Source organism: Glandiceps talaboti, chromosome 4 (assembly GCF_964340395.1).
Source record: "Glandiceps talaboti chromosome 4, keGlaTala1.1, whole genome shotgun sequence".
Taxonomy (NCBI): Eukaryota; Metazoa; Hemichordata; class Enteropneusta; family Spengelidae; genus Glandiceps; species Glandiceps talaboti.
In genome coordinates, this window is record NC_135552.1 from 12,692,431 (window position 1) to 12,713,152 (window position 20,722).

At 38.0% G+C, this 20,722-nt stretch overlaps 3 protein-coding genes across 3 annotated transcripts; 1 reads left to right on the top strand and 2 right to left on the bottom strand.

Annotated features, from left to right (window-relative positions):
• The first annotated feature begins 11 nt into the window (after positions 1-11).
• LOC144433870 (FGGY carbohydrate kinase domain-containing protein-like) lies at positions 12-19,320 on the top strand. Its single transcript, XM_078122260.1, has 12 exons — positions 12-140; positions 1,148-1,236; positions 1,418-1,542; positions 1,636-1,764; positions 2,953-3,056; positions 3,645-3,814; positions 4,336-4,492; positions 5,257-5,331; positions 5,616-5,736; positions 6,261-6,355; positions 6,937-7,093; positions 19,150-19,320. Exons 1-11 carry the CDS (start codon positions 12-14, stop codon positions 7,075-7,077), a joined length of 1,335 nt encoding a protein of 444 aa, XP_077978386.1. The 3' UTR covers positions 7,078-7,093; positions 19,150-19,320.
• Positions 12,744-14,271, bottom strand: LOC144434177 (uncharacterized). The gene is made up of 2 exons (XM_078122632.1): positions 13,129-14,271; positions 12,744-13,076 (listed from the first exon to the last, which is right to left on the bottom strand). Exons 1-2 carry the CDS (start codon positions 14,269-14,271, stop codon positions 12,744-12,746), a joined length of 1,476 nt encoding a protein of 491 aa, XP_077978758.1.
• Positions 14,873-15,514, bottom strand: LOC144434179 (uncharacterized). The gene has a single exon (XM_078122633.1). It carries the CDS (start codon positions 15,512-15,514, stop codon positions 14,873-14,875), a length of 642 nt encoding a protein of 213 aa, XP_077978759.1.
• Positions 19,321-20,722: the final 1,402 nt, after the last annotated feature.

Here is a 20,722-nt window from a genome sequence, read left to right on the forward strand (position 1 = left end):
AGAATGTTATAATGTGGATGGATCACAGAGCTGGTAAACAAGCTGATTTCATCAACTCCGTCAAACATGAAGTGTTGAAGTTTGTAGGAGGCACTATCAGTCTGGAACAAGAGCCACCCAAATTACTCTGGTTGAAACAGGTACAGTCTTGCATCTGAGCTGACATGGTAATGTAGTTGTTTGGGTAATAATATATTCATCATTCTAATATGGTTGCCATGGAAATATCGGTTTTGAAGCTCTCTTAACTTATCGTAATATCTGTTATTTCCCTCTGCTCTCTGTTGTCAATCAAAACAAACTTATGAACATTTCTGTTACTGCTACTAAAATTGTGGGTCTGCCTACTCTTGCTCTCTCCGACCTTACTGCTCATGCAGTACTGTGTAAGTCACATGTGACTGCTGTTGACAATAAACATGCACTTAATGCATATTTTGATATTCTCCCATGTGGGTGCAGATACTTTTGTCCTAAATGCTCCAAAGTTTGATACAGAAAGAGTTTTGTCCCATCAGCTGTCAGATTGTTAAATCGATGCCAAGTTGTATTTGTGTAGCTTGTCTTTGTTTTTACTCACCCTTTTCAGGGGTTTTGTGTGTATATTGTTTTTATTTATTCTGTACAGTTGTGGACTGTAAACTATGTATTCTTTGAGGACTAATCAATAAATAATAATAATAACAATATAGCAATATGCTTGTAATGGTAATAAATCACAGTTCATGTAATATGATGATTGTCAAGTGAGCAAGGTCAACTGGTTCTTAAAACCTGGTTGTACTGCTGAATGTTAATATACAATGTCACACATCTTAATTTTTTGTGTCAGGACTATCTATAGAAGACCAGTAAAGTCAGGTTTTTGAAGTTGCTGTTTTTCTATTTCAAATATCTGTGAATTTGTATACAGGTTTTTGAACTGAAAAATGTTGTGTGACTACAAGATCTTGCAATACTTAAGTTCATAACATTGCTGACTGTTCAACTAAATAAAAGCATGACTTATTGATTACTCATGAGCAATTTAGAAAATTTGTGAGCAATTGAATTAGCATAATCACCTGTGATGATTTACCACTAGTTATCTGTCTACCATAGGATGGCAATTGTAATATTTATAAATCCTTTCCATTGGCTTTATTAGAATCTACCAAGTCAGTGCTGGGACAAAGCCGGGCATTTCCTGGAATTACCAGACTTTTTAACCTGGAAAGCAACAGGAAGTCTAACAAGGTAAATAAAGTGTATATGATATCATCATTTTTGTATCATTTATTGCAGAAAATTAATGGGCATAAGCTGAGTTTTTATGTTAATGGTTAGATTTCCGATTCCACGACATCACAGGCAAGTGATATGTTAATGATATGCAAATTAATCACTATGCCCCAGATATACTTTTATCAATCCACAGGTCATTGTGTAGTGTTGTGTGTAAATGGATGTATCAGGCTGATGAAACATCGCAGGGATGGAGTGATAGCTTCCTACAACAGATTGGACTGGAAGATCTCATAGAAAACAGCTACAGTAAAATAGGTATTGTGGAATTATACCCACTAATAATTTGTTCATCTCTCTGTTTTGCACTTTTCTCAAGAACTCCATATGACTGTTTTCTCGTATGTTTAGGTAGTGATGTGCAGTCACCAGGGAAACCAGTTGGTAATGGATTATCTGAGATGGCAGCTAGTCAACTTGGACTACCAGCAGGAACACCAGTTGCCACTTCACTGATAGATGCCCATGCTGGTGGTGTAGGTAAGACTGATTTTATTGGTTCAGAATATATCACATGACTACTGCCAATAGCTTGAATTATTTATCACATTGTATCTTGGGTTAGGTGACAACTTCTACCCACTGTCATTGTGATTGTTAGCAGACTGTAAACCTTTCTTTTGTTTGGTTTGGAAATTATCACACGACCACTGATAAATTCATACAGTGCTGGGGGAGTTAGATAGGGGAGGGGCAAATTAATCTATATCATATTGCATCTTGGGTAAAAGGCTGAAACCTGAATCTTTGCCTACTGTCATGCATATGATTGCTTGCTGACTACACTTTCTTTCTAATTGATTGGAAATTAATCACATGCGTACCTCTGATAATTTGATTGGTTATTTTTGGGGAGTGGGGGATTGATAGGGATAGGGGCAAATTATTTATGACACAGCCTTGTGGGTAAAATGTATACACCTCCTCCTGACTCTTTGCTCAGTAGTTTATACATTGGTGATAGCTTACTGCCAGTTTCAGAAGTGTACCGTTTATGTTCCTTTGTTCTTTTTGCCATTTTCGAAATTTGCAAAATTGCATGATCCATAACATATTCATTCACTTGCTTTTAATGTCCCACCATGCATGTTCAGTGTTTGCATTTACTATACTTTTCATAATAATTAGTATGTTTTACTTTATGAATCACCTATAAAGTGATAAAATTGTGTTTGAGATACATTTCTACCCTAAAAATCATGTTTATATTTGTAAACAGAACTATGCAATTCAATTCTACATTTTTTCTGAAGTAAACTCTTTAAACTGTTGTTGTTACTTTGTTCAAGAAAGTTAAAACCAAATCTCAGTTGAAATTGCAAAAAATATCAGGGGTCACTGTACAAATATTTGAAGCAGAGGTCAAAATGATATCCAAATTTAGTCATTTTAGAATCCAATATGGCTGCCAAATATTGTTAACTCTATGGGGGAAAGTAAATGAATGATGTTTTCCTTGAAAACAAAAGGATGAAACCCCCCAAAAAATTTATTATCTCACAGGAACAAGCTTCCATATGGCAAAGTTGGAGAGATTTTAAGAACTTTGATTTCCAGGAAAATTTGTCCCTGAGGTGCAGTCTATGCAGTTAGAGGTGCAGCCTGTGCAGTTAACTCATTCTGTAGATAGTGCTTGACTGGTCTCTAACATTTTTTTTGTCATTTCAGGGGTCATAGCATGTGATGTCAAAGGTCATAACCTACCCTGTGAAAATCAGCCAATCACGTCAAGGCTTGCAGTAATTTGTGGCACATCAACTTGTCACATGGCAGTAAGTGCAAATGAATGGAAACAAATTGTTGTATTTGATCAAACATTCTATTCACATGTACATTACCAATGGTGTGCAAAATCGTAATTCATTTGTATATAAACAGGAAATCAGAATTGAGATAATTGTGTTCTTGTGAGTCACGTTCTGTTACTATACCCTGCAATTTGCTGTGTGTGTGTGTCAATTGGAATGGTAAAATCCTATATATGAAAGCTTGTATTAACACTTAGAAATCACATAAACACTGCCTTATATTCAAATATATTAGCCAGTTTGCAATTCACACTGAGCATGCTCAGATACTTAGGATTGCGGGATTATTTGAAGTTGAGGTAATACCCAATCTGAGTGTATAGGACAACAACCTGGGTGACCAAGGCAAATAAAGTGACAAATTATGTTTACAACAGTGATGGATAATGCTTGTCAATCGAATGGTACCCCTTTCCCCCATAATGCACTATTCAAGATGGTAGGTTTACATGTTCCCTATTTGTTAAGATCATGCATGAAACTTGTTTCTGAAAAAAAAACCTGTTTGATTTCCATGTTTACCATCAATGATATTTTGTTGCACCACTTTAGATCAGTGAGAAGGCCATATTTGTAGATGGTGTTTGGGGCCCCTACTACTCAGCCATGGTGCCTGGCTATTGGTTGAATGAAGGAGGTCAAAGTGCAACAGGAAAACTAATAGATCATGTGATCACAACTCATCCAGCTTATCAGCAAATGAAACAACAAGCAGAGCAAAGGTACATTCCGAAATTTGACAAAATGTTTGATTGTTCTTGTGTAGTTACTGCACAATTTGTCACCATATATTTGTATGTAGCTAATTACCATGGTAACAAGATCCCTTTTGAGAAGTAAGACAGATGATAAAACTTGTTGTGGTGTTGAAAAGATTGCACATTTAATGGGTGTAAAAAAATAAAATCAAAAAACTTAATGTGTCTTCAATAGTTATAACCATTCTTCAATGGCTGGTAAACCTGAAATCTTGCAGTTCTAAATACGCATGTATATGTGACAAGGTATCAGAAATGCAACCCTACTGTGATGAGGGTATGAAGTTAACATCCAATATAAACAGATGTCACAATAATGGTTGTAATTTGTGCCTGTCTTACTTTTCTTTTCAAAACTGATCACAAAGCCACAGTAAGATTCAAGACTCGTATCACTCTTTGTTAACAGTGGTGATTCAGAGTTATTGTAACTCTAATATTAAACCGAAATTCTAATTTTGAAAATTTGTCTTCTGTTTCCATAGTAACAGCAATATATATGCAGTACTGAATGATCAATTGGCTGCATTGGCTGAAACAAATCCTATGACCTCACTTGGTCAGCTAACAAAGGACTTTCATGTGTGGCCAGATTTCCATGGCAACAGATCACCAATTGCTGATTCTTCGTTGAAAGGAATGGTAAGTGAAAAGTGTCATATAAAGGTGCAAACGAACATACTAATCACTACAGTGGTTTCCAAACACAGACCCAAGGTGACACCAACAAGTTCATATGAAGAAGTTGGAGAATGGTCAACTTGGGCATCACCAGTTAATAGTTTCATTCACCTTTCTTGCCTTTTACATACATTTCACTTACTGTAGGATGCCTCTCATACTGTTTTGTTCTGTTTGTTATTTATTTAAGGTGACATAAATCCTATTTATTTAGCTGTGAGGGGGGGGGGGTGTCTGTTGTAACTTTTGTTATGAACCAGTACATACCTCATGTCACCATGATAAACACTACTACTATGAGCATAGTCTCTCTCAAAGTCCTTGGAGCTTTGCATAAATGGCTAAAACTTGAGTTGTTTTGTATGTACTGGTATCTACTGCATAATTGTACTCGTATACTAGTATCCCAGTACAGTATCCCTGTACTGCCCTCATCGATCACATAGGGCTAACCTTTTGTTGACGTGTTAGGTGAATTATGCAGTGGATACATACAAAACAACCCAAGTTTTAGCTATTTATGCGAAGCTTTGAGGACTGGGAGGGAGTCTACTATGAGCACTACTACTACATCTATAAAGAGCTTTACATAAAACTAATCTTCAAAAGTATCCCCTGATGTTTCTATTTTCACATTTACTTGATTAAACTTAAAAGAACCTCATGTTTTTACTTTAAATTGGTTTTTATCAAATATAGTAAAATTATCTCTTTTTTCATGACAGGTATGTGGTCTGACTCTATCGACAGACACAGACAATCTGTGTGTGATGTACCTTGCTACAATACAAGCTATCGCTGTGAGTATATTGTATAATTGGACACTCTTAGTACACCTTGTTAACAATCGATAGCTGTTAGTATCGTATCAGATTGGACACTCTTGGGACACTTGGTTAGCAACCAATAGCTGTTAGTATTGTTTGATTGGATTATCTTACACCTGGCTAATATGTTGCCGTAATAACATATTAACATATTGTTGTTATAATTGGGAAAAGTAATATGAACTACACAATTTTTCCCACACCACAGCCACTGCAATTACAATTTGTACTAACAAAAATGCTCTTTTAAACCACAGCTTGGTACAAGACATATCATAGATGCGCTAGAACAAGCTGGTCATGAAATATCAACTTTGATTGCATGTGGTGGTCTCAGTAAGAATCCAGTGTTTGTACAAATACATGCTAATGCCACAGGTAATGCATCTGTAATAATCTGTAGATTTAGTGTTACTCTCAGTGATTTCTACTGAATATCTAGTAAAACTAAAAGTGACATTGGTAGTGGTCAAGTGATTAGCTCTTACACCTCTTACCTCCACAGTCTGAGTTTTGAACCCACCAAGCATCGGCTGGGTTTGATTAAAATTTATCCAGGTCTGTATGTAAGAAGGGGGATGCTCAGTTTGACTGTGCCTAACAACGCAGGTTTTCCCTGAGTACTGGTTTCCTCCTTGCTTCTTTAATGCTAGGGCACTGGAATGTATTTGGATGAATTAAGCTTATTATAAGTTTACCATAGTAGCAAAGAATGTCTGATTTGGATAACTGACTTGTTTTATGATAAAATTAATATCAATACATATTAATTATGCAAACTATTATGACCACACATCTTTCTCTGAAAAACATTTGACATCTCCATGATATCTTTTGTTGTCTATTTGTACATTGCCATATTGCTTTCATAGTAGCCTTGAATTCATTTAATTTCTTGATAGGTCTACCTGTAGTGTTACCAAAGGAACCAGAATCTGTTCTACTGGGAGCGGCCATATTGGGAGCCTGTGCGTCAAGTGACTTCAGTAGTGTACAGGTGAGGAAATGGCAAACAAAGAAATAAAACAGCCACTTATAAAATGTTTGATCTTTTGTACAAAAATCCACAAGTTATCCAATATCTCAGGAAATATAACACATCGATACTCAAGTGGGTATAGACCTTCACTATCAGATATGTGCAAAAAGTGAAACTGTCTGTTACTGTATTCTCATGTGTTCACCATAGCTTTGACTAAAAGCAGCTACTGGTAAGTGTGATGGTGATGTGCATGCATTTGTATATGAGAGTTGTTCCTGTTTGGGGTGCATGTTTTGGCAATGAAGATTTGCTCAAGATGGCAGAATCAAAAACTGGTTGTCAATGAATATTGTCAACAAACTTTGAAAGTGAAAATCATCATACATCAGTGTTTCGAAAATAAGTAGGTTACATTATCTGAGTTTGCTAGTTATTTAGATATTTGACAAGGTGATGGACCAAAATATAGGTACATGGAAATCAATGATGCAACTTTAACTGGATTTCCCCTGTCTGTGTTTCAGGGGCTTCCAAAAGCTTACTTTGCAAAGAAACTGTTACATGGATCATTTAAAGTTATTGTATTTATTTTGCAGGAGGCAATGACAAGAATGAGTAGAACTGGTAAAGTGGTAAGACCAGAAACACTAGAACAAGAATATTACCACAGGAAATACAAAGTCTTCCATAAAATGGTGCAACATCAGAGAGAGTACCACCAACTTATGACGGAGTAGATACAGTTCTGTAATGGTATCTACACTTACTTCATAGATTGTACAGCCATTTTGTTTACATATAGCAAAAAAATGTATCATAATATCACACTGTTGTCATAGTAACACTAGGGTTACTATCATGAAGTACATACAACATTAAAGGGGAATACAAATTAGTTTTTGTCATTACATTTAAGGGAAATGTCGAATAAGATTAAAATTTTGGTGAGAAACACAGTGGTCTAGCAGAAGTTACAGTATAGAAAAAGTTTGTTTGGACAAAAAAAGTGATTCTATCTAACCCTTATGTCTATACTGACAAAACAGACTAATTTAACACAAAAAATAACATTTTTTTACAGTGCTCCAGGCCAACCAAACCTAGACCTGAGTAATCATAAAAAACTATCACCCCGTGTATAATATAATATGTTAATTATTGTAATGAGTGTCCAATAAGAAAGGTTGTGACACCACAAGCCAATGACTTTTCTTTTAAAAAGATTTTTTTAAAAACAGAGATTTCTTGCCATGAATACTATAATCACCAAAAATCAGTACAGTGTGTAAAGTAACAGGGTATTTGCATTTAAACTTTACACAGAGGGGCTAATTTCTAAGATGGTGAATATAATTCACAAATATTTAAGATCTCTAAAGTGATCATAGAACAATATATTATGTAACTGACTTTCATTAGGACATATTTTCAGATTCTAAAAATTAATTACATGTACATTTTTGTAAATGTGTGTGATCACTTCCAAGACAAGACCACAGGGATCAGGACAAATAAAAAAAAATGTTCTTGTGATTTTCTGGAAATAGGAGAAAAAAAGTCGGAGGAAAAGATAGTTATGAAGGCAATATTTAAAACTGTGTTTGAAATATAAGCTTAGAGAAAATAAGAAAATAATGCTAGAAGTCTGGAAAATCACAAGAAAAAAATTATTTATTCATCCTGATCCCTGTGGCAAGACACTAAATGTACAGTGAAAGCAATGATTAACAGTTAAATTGATAATGTGAATCTTAGATGTACACCAGTGTGCCTTCTAAGCCAATTTGCCGCGCCACTGATGCACACAATTTCTAGTGACGCACCAAAATTTGGTGTTCCCCTATCTCTTACTATGTGGCGACACAAGAAATGCCAGTTTTTATCAGTTTGACTCACAAACACAAAATTTGGTTATCATTAGAGGTCACACTGATGTACACCCAATGTAGAATTAGTAGAAAAACACCTAGCCTATTTACACCACAAACAAGAGATTATCACCTTCTCTGCATCCAAGCTCAGACGGTCTCTTTACATGTTGATCTCCATATTTTCCTAATTTGTTCACAGACCCCAAATAATTAATTAGAATGGGAAGATTCCATTATTTTCTTACATTTTTAACAGACATCAGATAGTTTAGTTAAAATGGATGGTTGCTATTATTTTCCTGAGTTGTTCACAGACTGAGATGCCAGATAGTTTAGGTGGTGTTACCATTCTAGGTGATAGAGGTTGACTGTTTCCCCAAGTTGATGGAGTGGTAGCATGTTTCTTTCTATACTCTTGGTCATACATCATGATGGAATTTAAGGTATAAGATTTTGCATAATTGCCAATCATCTTGTGATATACCACATGGTATGGGAGTTTTCAATATACATGAAAGTGAAACTGGGAATGTGTTGTCAGGTTAGTTTTCTGTGTGATAGATGGTTGCTGCTGTTGTAGTGATAAATGGAGGTCCCCCAAGGTGATCGATAGAGGTTGAGTTTCCCAAGTCGATGGAGTGGTAGTTTGTTTCTTCCTATACTCATAGTTATACATCATGACAAATGGGACAGTGTAAAATAGGGCATAGTTGCCAATATTAATAAATTTATTATATGTTCAAGGTTAAAACTTTGGATTACATCTTGCAATATCAAGCTTTTCTTCTTCAACGGCCAGTTCGGATGGACAGCATTGAAAATATGGTGTCATAAGTCTCCCCCCCCCCCAAGAATCACATGACCTACAATGTCATGTACCATGTCACCTTGACATACAGAATATAATTACGCTATGTACAAGGTTAAGAAAATTGCTTGTATAATTTAAGTTTCTGCTGGTGTATATACACTCAGTGGCTACAAGTTTTCTGATCTGGCTTTTGACAGCTGATGATTTTGTTGTTTCATGTTTCTTTAATAGTGCAAAAACCTTCAATAACAGCCATAAGTACTGGGTTTTGATTATCTTTTTTATATGTTGCCACTCTCAAGATCTGCTGTTTTCTTTACTGCTACTGCACATTTGTCTTGGGTACTGTACTGGTTTTTCATCGCTTCTTGTAATTCTATTCTCTCTTCATCAATTTTTGTAGAGTATGCTCCAATTGTTGGACTTTATGACAAAGGGTATGGATTTGGTCAAGTGAGATGTTTACAAACGAATTCAGGGGAGTAATCGATTCTTAACTCAGCTAACAGCTATCGATTTGAATAAGTCTGTACTCTGTGTAAGCTACTGGCATGGAGTCCTCGACAATGCGTTCTCACTACACACATACAAAGAATTCAATGGTCTGTTCCACGGTCAATGTCACTTTATTCTCTGCACGATGTAATGCAACAACAAATGTAGCAATAGCCCCAAGTCTAAAGTCAAACAAATCTTGAATCTATAGTCGAACGTATGCTGAATCTAGTTGAACGTATGTTCGATCTGTTCGAACGATTGACTGTAATACAAAGAAAATACAATCATAAATATCTACTAGTACTACATAAAGTAATCACAGTAGATTCTACATAGTAATACATGTAATGACTTATCTTGGGTGAGACACCCCTGACATTGGAATGTCTATTCAAGTACTAAGAAAGTTTGTTTTCTTCATAATTGTTCTAAGTTCTACTAACTACAGACTTCAATAAACATTAGTCGCGTTGTCATGTCCACTGGTGTCACAGTGTGGAGAGTTAACTTAGAGTCATGAACTTACAATATGAGTATTAAGCTAAAGCTCTTACCGTAATTGTAGACTTTCCCGGTAACCAACACTCTAGTCAAGGACTTCTAACAAGAACTAACGCTCTTTCTCTGGCAGTGAAATAGCTTGATCAGAATAGCAGATGTCCTTAGACTGCACCCTTGCTGATGCCAGACGTTACATTAGCAGGCCCATATATACACTTTACTAAGGATGTGTTACGTAACCAAGATAAGCACAAAAACACAAGGCAGTGAGTAATACCTTCTAAGAATGTCAATGTCAACAAACTAACCCAAGGATATGACATATATATGACGTCTTGAAATGCGTCAGTCCACATTTCCTATGTCAAGATCAAATAACTAGTGAGTCAATATCCTGTTTTCAAGTTCAGTAATTTGGCGGTAACATTCCGGTCCCCTAATTGTAGAGAAGTATTCAGAACAATTACAAACTCTGTTTCCAATCTAAAGCCAAATTCAATTCACATACTAATTCATACTAGTATACTAATAAATTCAAACCGTGTTCAATGTTCGCATTTCAATCTTGTGAGCTTGTCTAAGCCATGTCTTTATCATTCTTTTCTTCTGCTTCCAGGATAGTACATAGCTTGGCCACTGGTCAACAGGACAGTTGTTCTGGTTTTCACTTTCGCCATCCTAACATAACCTTTCTTGTCTTTCATGACCTCGATGACCTTTCCCATGCACCATGAATTCTCGGAGCTGTGTTGTCAACGACGAGAACCACGTCTCCAACTTCAAAGTTTCGTCTTGGTGCTGTCCATCTTTGTCTCTCTTGGAGTAATGGAAGATATTATCTGATCCATCTTAATTTTCCAGAATACATCACTGATATACTGTATTTGGCACCATCTGCATCGACTGTAGTTGTCTTCCTTGCTGAATAAACCTGGAGGCAGGCTCTGCTTTGACTGTAGTAATAACAAGTGATTTGGTGTGAGAGCTTCCAAATCATTTGGATCATCTGTTATTCTTGTAATACGTCGACTGTTGACGATAGCCTCTATCTCACAGAAGAGTGTCTGTAGTGCTTCATCATCCAAGTAGATGGTCTGTTCTTTCAGAAGGGAGAATAGGATTTTTCGAATTGTTCGAATCTGGCATTCCCATACTCCTCCAAAATATGAACCAGCAGGGGGGTTGAACTCCCACTGTATATTCTGCTGACTAAGTGTGTCACTGATCTTTGCCTGGTTCCATTTGTTGATTTCTTCTTGCAACTCTCGTTTAGCTCCGACAAAGTTTGTGCCATTGTCGGATCTGATCTTTATCTGGCCTCTTCTGGCTATGAATCTTCAAAATGCATTTATACAGGAATCTGTGTCTAGAGAATGAGCAACTTCTAGGTGAATAGCCCGCACTGCTCAGTAGACAGGTGAATACAACTCCATATCTCTTTACCATACTGCGGCCACGTTTCACTTCTATCGGTCCAAAGTAATCAATTCCAGTACGTGTGAAGGGTGGCTCATCTGGTATTAATCAGTCTTTGGTTAAATCTGCCATCTTTTGCTTTCCTGTGTTGGATTGGTACTCAATGCAGGTCCTGCACTTGGATACAATCCCTCTTATGGCACTGTTTGCACACAGGATCCAATATCTTTCATGTAGCCTTGATAGCATAGAGTTTCTTCCTAAATGTCCAACCGTTCTATGTATGTTTGTCAGGATAAGACTTGACACTGGGGATTCTTTAGGTAAGACAATAGGATGTTTAGCATCAACTGGTAATGACGCTCTGCTTAGCCGTCCACCAACTCGCAGCAGTCCGTCTTCTATAATTGAGTCTAACTTACGAAGTGGACTGGATCTCTTCACTGTTCTGCCTTGGCTTGCGTTAGCACTGTCTAAGACTGCAAGTTCATCTGGAAAGTGTTTTCGTTGAACATAGGCCAGAATTGAGTGTTCTGCCTTCACTAATACCTTTACTGTTATGAGTTGAAATAACTTTCTCAGTCAGTCGTCTTGAAGCATCATCTGCTGGATTGGACTTAGTATCAACGTATCTCCACTGGTTCAAATTAGACCCTTCTCGTATGACAGCAACACGATTCGCAACGAAAGTATGGAAACGAGTTTTATCATTTTGTATGTATCTTAACACTGACATGCTGTCGATCCAGAAGAAAACGTTGTCTATTGGGTAATCCAGTTCTTTCTTCAGCATCTTATTCATACGGACTGAAACTGTAGCTGCTGTGAGTTCCATCCTAGGTATGGTTATTTTCTTCAATGGTGCCACTCTTGCCTTGCCTGTCAATAATGAACAGTGGATTCTTCTGTGGCTGTTAATCAGGCATAGATAAGATGCGGTTCCATATCCTCTTTTACTGGCATCAGAAAAGTGATGTAACTCACACTATTCCACTTCTCCAAAGTCTTCTAGGCTTGGTAAATCAGCCAACCATTTATGCCATTTCTGCAACTGCTCTTTTACAATCCTTTCATCCCACCCTATGCCTTGATGACATAATTCTTGTAGGAGGATCTTCGCAGGTAGAATGAAGGGTGCAGCGAGTCCAATTGGATCATAAATTGAACTCACAATTGAGAGAATGCCTCTTCTAGTTGCAGGACTGTCTTGAATAATAATCTTGAAACCTAGTGTATCTGTCTCTACTGACCAATGTACACCAAGTGCTCTTTCCATTGGTAGATTATCTTGTTCTGGGTCCAAATGTCATAGTTCTTTTCCTCGTTCCTCTGCTGGGATAGTTTCCAATACTTGACAGCTGTTACTGACCCGTTTAGTCAAGTGGAAACCACCACTCTTACATAATTCCATCATGTCTTTAGCAAGTGTTATGGCTCCGTCTTCAGTAGATACTGACTTCAGACAGTCGTCCACATAGAAGTCCTTTAGAACTGTGTTAGTGACTTCTTCTCTGAACTTGCCTCTATTGTCTTCTGCTGTTCGATGAAGTGCTGTATTTGCACAACTTGGTGATGAGACTCCTCCAAAGAGATGAGCCATCATTCTGTAGATCTCGGGTTCTTTTGTCCAAGTTTCCATCTGGCCACCAATAGAAACGTAAACAATCTGCATCTTCTTCAGGAACTCTTACTTGATGAAACATAGCTTCTATGTCCGCCATCATTGCCACTGTTTCTTGTCTGAATCTCAGCAGTACACCTAATAGGTGTTCGTTAGGTCTGGCCCTTGCAGTAATGTGTCGTTGAGAGATATGCCTTGATACTTTGCTGAGCAGTCGAATACCACTCGAATCTTGCCTGGCTTCTTTGGATGATATACTCCATGGTGTGGAATAAACCATACCTTTTCCATCTCTTCTATCCATGTCCTTTTCTGGAACCTTTACTGCATAGCCTTTGCTGATGATATCAGTCATGAATGTCTTGTAGTCTTCGTGGAATTTCCTGTTTCTTCTCATTCCTCTTTCAAGTCCCATGAGACGCTGTATAGCCTGTCCTTCATTGTTTGGCAACTTCATGTCTTTGTTTCGGAATGGTAATCCGATCTGATAGTGGCCATCTATAAAATTGGTTGTTTCTTTAACCATCTTTGTGAACTGTTTGTCTTCTTGAGACCGTTCTCTTTTGTCGTCAATAGTGCATTCTGGGAAGTCTAAGTTAATAGCACCTCTTACCATATGATCTAGCCGCTTTAGTTCTTCAATTTCTTCCACAGCAATGACTTCCACTTTGTTCACTGGCAGGTTCTCTTGTCTCTGTGGCTGGGTAGTACCATGACTGTTGATACCACGTACCACATTCCATACAATCCGACCAAGACGAGTTCTGGTAGCATGTGGACTGTTACTTGGTCCTGTCAGTGTCTGTAGAGGTGTATATGCATTTGCAACATTGTTGCCGATCAGTTGCCCAACTTCAGCATCTATCTGTGGAAGGTCAACTTCTTGTAGGTGTGGCCATTCCATGATATCTTTCTGTGCTGGGATATTGTGCTGGGATACTGGAATCTTATCCTTTGAGTATATCTTTGGTAGTTCAACTGTATTCTTACATTGTAGGTCGCAAACTTCTAGCCCTTCTACGATGTAAGTATCTGTGGTAAAAGGTTTGCCCATAGTATCTAATGTTATCTTCACCCTTTTTCCACTCTTGCAGAGTCTTCGCATCAAACTTTCAGTGCAAAAGGAAACAGCACTGCCTGTATCTAGGAATGCATATGTTGCAATGCTTCTATCACTGTTCTTTGTTTTAACTTTGACTGGTATGATAGCCATAGTGCACTCACCATCTCTGGTCCCCATATAACTATGTACCCCACTAGTAAGGTTGGCACATGCAGTTATTCACCTTGCTGTCGCTCTCATGGTCAACATTAGTGTTGCTTGAAGTTTTAGAGCTGTCCCTTTCTACATGTAGCACTGTTGGATGCTTCTTTTGGCAGTGGGAACAGGTTACCTTCTGTCGACAGTCTCTCTTCATATGGCCTGACTTCAGACAACCAAAACATATGCCTTGACCTTTCAGGAACTCAATCCTTTCTGCATTTGGCTTTTCTTCCAAAACCTTACAAGTTTCTACTGTGTGGCGTGAGTCCTTGCAGTAGCAACATGGTCTTTCTGGTTTCTTTACAGGTTTCTTGTTCAGTGCACTCTCTTCATTAATGTTAGTTGCAAAACTTCCTCTGTTATAATTGGAGCGTGACTGTTAGTGTTGTTCTTGGAGCCAGTGTTTGAATAATAATCTTTCATAATATACTTTCCATAGTCAAGGTCACAGGCATCTTTGGCTGCTTCCTTCACGAAGCTTATGAACTGGCGTAACTTCACAGAGGTACTATTTCTCACATTATATTTCCTTGCATGGGGTGTCCATTTGTCACCAAACTGCTGTGGTAATTTTGTTATGAGACATCTCATATTTTCTGTGTAATCCAGGTACTGCATAAAGTTTATACTCTCCACAGCATTCAGTCAAGAAGACAACAAAGTCCTTTATTCCCTTGGGGTTATCTCTCTTGATGACAGGCCAATCGAGAGCCTTCTTTATGAAAGCATGTGCTATCGCTTCAACGTCACCATAATTTTCTTCAAGCTCCGCCATAGCAGCAGGAAACCCATACTTTGCATCTTGATGACTGTGGCTGGTGACTATCTTGTTTGCATCTTTAGTAGTGTACTGGTCCAGGAAGTTCATCCTATCTTCATCATCCGTTGTGTAAGCCAAAATCTTCAAATTGAACTGGCGAATAAATCTTTTGTACTCCATCACATCACCGCTAAATTTCTTCAGCTCTGACTTTGGTCTATGAAATTCAAATGCCATGGCTAGCAAAGCTTCCTCTGATCGTCCTCTCTCTTGTATGACTGGTAAGGGAGATGACATGTTTTCCATTCCATGACCAGCATATCTGTTACTGTAGCGAACTATGGGCATGGCTTCCTGTCGACTGGTAGGCACAGTGAAGGCTTTGGCATGAGGGTTCAGACTTATGCCCCTTTGGTCTCCTCCAGCTGGCATTCTGTTTTCAATGTTGACAGGAACGGCAATATCAGAGTGTCTCTCTGTCTTAATCTTTATGCCTTGTCCACGCCATTCATTCACATTTACCTGGCTGTTTTCTCTAGAGGCAATGGGAAGTTCTCTCTGGCTGTTGCCATCTTCTGCCAATTCTTCATCAATTACTCTCTGCCTGGTTTCTGCAACTTCAAGTTCTGTCTTTACTTCCAATTATTGTTCCTGGTGGCTCAGTTCCAATTTGGCCTGTTCCAGTTTCTGCTTTGCCCTGAGTGCAGAAGCTCTGGCTAATAGTTCTGCTTTCCGTTGTTCCTCTTTGGCTCTTAGAGCAGACAATGTACTTAATCTAGATGACATAGTACTTCTGCTTGCAAATGATGATCTTTCTGTTGATGAAACACTGTCATCTGGTGTGATTTCATCATCTTTGAATGAAGCTAGATGCTTAAACTGGGGTCGTTCATTATATATAATGTTCTCCATTTGTTGCCTAATTCCTAGGCAATACTCTCGATGCTCTGAGAACCATATATCTTCTCTCTGTCTTCCAACGTCGAGAAGTCTGAAGTATTCATCATGAGAAGTTAAAGTTCATCATATAGAGTGACCCACCTTGTGTATACTTCTTTTAAGGCTTTATGGTTTACATCTCCAACTAGTACCTCCTCTGCTTCTCTGCATACTGAATTATGCCTATGGTAAGCTCTCTTTCTTTCTTTTTCTTTGAGTTCCAAGGTAAACTGCAAACCCTTGTCTGTGTATCTTCTTCGGCGTGCACCCATCTCAAGGCGATTTTCCTTGGTCTTGGTTTTGTCCGTATGGACTTCTACAAACAACACCATCTTCACTGTTTAGTTCTCTTTCCAAATTCATGGTAAAGTTTAAGGTATCCATTACTTGAATACGTCAGAGCAAAAATACATCAATGAAAATGAGATGTCTACAAAGGAATTCAGGGGCGTAATCCATTCTTAACTCAGCTAACAGCTATTGATTTGAATCAGTCTGTACTCTGTGTAAGCAACTGGGGTGGAGTCCTCGACAATGCATCCTCACTACACACATACAAAGAATTCACTGGTCTGTTCCACGGTCAATGTCACTTTATTCTCTGCACGATGTAATGTAACAACAAACGTAGCAATAGACCAAAGTCTAAAGTCAAACAAATCTTGAATCTATAGCCAAACATATGCTGAATCGTATGTTCGATCTGTTCGAACGATTGACTGTAATACAAAGCAAATACAATCATAAATATCTACTAGTACTACATAAAGTAATCACAGTAGATTCTACATAGTAATACATGTAATGACTTATCTTGGGTGAGACACCCCTGACGTTGGAATGTCCATTCAAGTACTAAGAAAGTTTGTTTTCCTCATAATAGTTCTAAGTTCTACTAACTACAGACTTCAATAAACATTAGTCGCGTTGACATGTCCACCGATTTCGCCATTGTGTTTGATGACTTGAAATTCGACTCAATGTACTTTAGCATTTGTCTTCTGAGTTTTTCCTTTGACATCGGCTTTTGATTGTTTCGAGCAGTTTTGCACCCTTGTGTGGATGGATTAATGTGCTAGAGTGTCGAATATATACTTCATCTTTCAGTTTCATGAAGTTGTGTTCTTTGAGAACGTTGACTGATGTGCCAGTGTTGATGATAAAGTTACCATTGATAGTGATATCTGCTGTTGGATGTTGGGGTGTGGTCGTGTAAACTTGCCGAGTGTTCATACTGAACAGATACTGATTTTTCTCTTCAGTTTTGCTGTCTGAGCTGGATTCATCAGTGCAAAAGTCAACGTATCTTACAAATTCTTTTGGCCGTTGTTTGTCTTGGAATGACAGACCTTAGCAAAGTGATTTAACTTTCCACAAGAATTGCATTCCTTTCCCCTTTTCGGACATTTACCATCATGGGGGAATAATGACCATCGCAGAAGTAACATCATTTTGTCTCATCCGATTTTTCATGGATGGTTGACTGTGATGTCAAGTTGGTTGGCGAGATATACGAGATGAATTTGATCGTATAGCATAGATAGATTTGGCACTTGTTTTGCTTTCTATACTGTCAGCTTGATCTTTGGAAATGTCAAGTGACACCTGTTTAGTAAAATCCAATTGTGTCTTTGCATTACTTGAACAAGACAATTGGTCATCATTTGGTACGGGCCTCTTTGCAAATGAGTATGGTGTACTGCCATTGGAACATGCAATCGACGCATACTTGGTCAAAGTAGAGTCTGTTGAAAATAAGGAAAATGAAAATGTGAACTATTGAAGGTTATCACCCGGTTTAAAACTGAACGTGCATCACACTCATGGACATAAAGTTTAAGAGTACACTAACACTAGTAACAGCCATCAACAGTCAAGTGACTTTGCGTGTAATATATACACGCACAATGGTTGCCATCTTGAAAACATCAAACTCAACAAAAAGTAGTGACAATTTATACACATAAAACGGGGTATAGGGGTATTTTTGCAGATAAGGTGTGAAATCGCTCACAGGCCCATACGATACCTAGTGCTTCTTTTTCAGTTTGCGAATATCACCGTTCAACGTCAGTCAAACTTTTACTGGTGTAACTAATGATTCTATATTCTCCTTGCTGTTTTTGTATCAACACGGCCCCTACTCCGACTGGGCTCGCGTCTGCAATTATTTGTGTTTCTGCATCTTTATCGAAGTACCCAAGAATTTCGGCACTCGCAAGTCGTCGTTTCAGTTCATTGAATGATGTTTTCTCTTTTTCTCCGAAAACGAATGGTACCCCTTTCTTGGTCAGCTGTCTCAGCGGATCAGCTATTGTTGCAAAATTGGGTATGAATCGTGCATTGTAGTTTGCAAGTCCGAGAAAACTCCGAATTTCCGTCGCGGTCTCTGGTTCACGAGCTTCAACTATCGCTCTTACTTTCGCATCGGTTGGTCCTATACCTTTCTTTGTCAACAGTATACCCATGAATTCTAACTGTGACATGTAGAATTTACACTTTGATTCTAAACAAGTGATTTTGGTAAGTGGTGTTTGCCTTGGGCTCAAAGTATTTGTTTAGGGCGTCGACAGCTTTCTGAAATTCTTTGTCACTGCCTGTATCTTCTAAGGTGTCAAAAATGTCTTCCACGTCCTCATCTGCTGAATGGAGAAGCAGCGCCCTCCTTTGTTGTTTGTGGTCTTCCTTGCCAGCTTCTATTATTAGCCCCTTGCTGTCTGCATACCTGGAAAATCTTTTCACCCATCTCTTCCAACGTGTACCAACACTACTAAATTCATAATTCATAAATGAAATTTATGATTTCCTGTATAAGCATCTTTGCTTTGACGTTTTCACTTTTGGTGAATAATTTCAAGGTATCACCATTACATTTATTAATATATAAAATCCCCATTCATCTGTAACTGTATTCCATTTCATACCAACGAAATTTGCTGTTGTTTCCGGATGTAGCATACCATTGCATTGAGCTTTGTCACGTAGTGTAGTATCATTCGTTGATATCACTCGTAGATTGAATCTCGGCTGTTTCATTATCACAGTCGCCTCGTTTAGAGTTGTCACGTCACCATTTATGCTGCTTAAGACATTATCGACATAAATATCTTCTTTGATTGCGTTTGCAGTGTCCGAATATCATTTATCCAGATGAGGTTTTATGACAGCATTCAAAATGAATGGCGAGCAGGTAGCACCAAATAGAACAGACTTAAAGCTATGTTGTGAAATCGCTTTCTGGATTGGTGACATCAGACAACCATAAAAACTTAGTGTACTGTCAATCGCTGGTATCCAATCCAATATGTAAGAAGGCCTTTTTTATATCTCTGCTTATCACTGTATTATTTACTTGAAAGCATAGTCGAATACTGGCGAGGTCGTTTAGCATAGGTGACCCTGCCTCCATACATTGATTTAAGCTCAGTGATTGACTGTGTGCCTCACAGCTACAGTTATAGACTATATGAATGGGCATTGTCAGAGTCCTTCTTTACTGGATGATGTGGAATGTAGTGGCCGACAGTGATGTCATCGACCGGTATTCATTCTATGAAACCCTGTTTTTCTTGCTCAGTGTAATGATACGGTTGTATACGTCACGAATATCCAGTTCTAGGTGGCAACTCATATTGCATGTATGTTTAGCAGTAATCTCGTAGTTTGTAGGGAGAGAAGTGTGATCCTGTTTCCATGGTAACCGTGAAGAATAGTGGTTGCCTTGCTTTGTAATGTAGTTGTCCTGATACGTTTCAAATATCAGTTAATTCTTCACACTAGATGGATTGTCAATAATCCCAAGTGTTTCTAATGTCCAGAAATATTGTATTGATTTTTGTTTGTCCAAAGAATCCAATAGTAGAAATGTAGAATCTGTTCTATGACCACGTACACGTCCAGGTACTGGTCCCAAAAGTAGGTAGCCTAACTTTGATGATACCGCTGTGGGTGGTCCCCGAATTATCTAGTTACAAACGAAATTCCAGTAAAAGTCTACCCTGATTAGTATGTCAACCAGAATGAAGGGCAATTTGATAGAGGATGAGCTAGCTTCAATCCGCATAGATGAGAAAGTTCATTTAGATTCTTTGCCATTTGATTTTGCAACGGTGCAGCAATCTTAGGTATGATTAAAGTCTTTAGTCGAATAGTTTCTCCGTTTTCTGCAACGACATTGAAAGTGCGTAAACGAGGCGATTTATCGCCGAATACTGCTTAATTTAACGTATCAGTAGAAGTTGCGACAGCGCCAAATTTGTCAGCGAAATCTTGAGTAATAAATGAACGAGTTGCACCGCTACATCTGAACGAAAGAACAGTAGACTATTGTTCTAGGAAACAAATCCCTAATGTAATTTGTCAACCATCCAATATAATGTGGAGGGAATATTAACGCTTTTCATCTTTAAGACTAATATTTTCTTTATGTGGACATACATTGATTATTTTACAGTCATTAATGACAAGAGTGTCCTGTATTTGTGATTGCAGTATTCTTGATGCTGTTGCTGTAAAAGCCAGGATTCTCACATGTGGAAAAAATGAACAAAGTTCTCCAACATGGGAAAAATAAGCTCTAGATGCACCCTCCTGGGCCTTCCATTTACCCGTATTACTTATGACTGGTTTTTCACCCCTGCATAAACAAAATGAATAAATAAATAAATAACTAAATAAAAATCCAGGTTAAATCTCTACGAT

Excerpts from the sequence above, each read along its gene's own strand:
- LOC144433870 (XM_078122260.1), top strand. The coding sequence starts at position 12 with ATGTGGATGGATCACAGAGCTGGTAAACAAGCTGATTTCATCAACTCC. Across the intron at positions 1,543-1,635 it reads AAACAGCTACAGTAAAATAG|GTAGTGATGTGCAGTCACCA; the intron begins GTATTGTGGAAT and ends TCGTATGTTTAG. Across the intron at positions 1,765-2,952 it reads TGCCCATGCTGGTGGTGTAG|GGGTCATAGCATGTGATGTC; the intron begins GTAAGACTGATT and ends TTGTCATTTCAG.
- LOC144434179 (XM_078122633.1), bottom strand. The coding sequence starts at position 15,514 with ATGCCAGCTGGAGGAGACCAAAGGGGCATAAGTCTGAACCCTCATGCC.
- LOC144434177 (XM_078122632.1), bottom strand. The coding sequence starts at position 14,271 with ATGGCTATCATACCAGTCAAAGTTAAAACAAAGAACAGTGATAGAAGC. Across the intron at positions 13,077-13,128 it reads TAGAAGCTATGTTTCATCAA|ATGGAAACTTGGACAAAAGA; the intron begins GTAAGAGTTCCT and ends ATTGGTGGCCAG.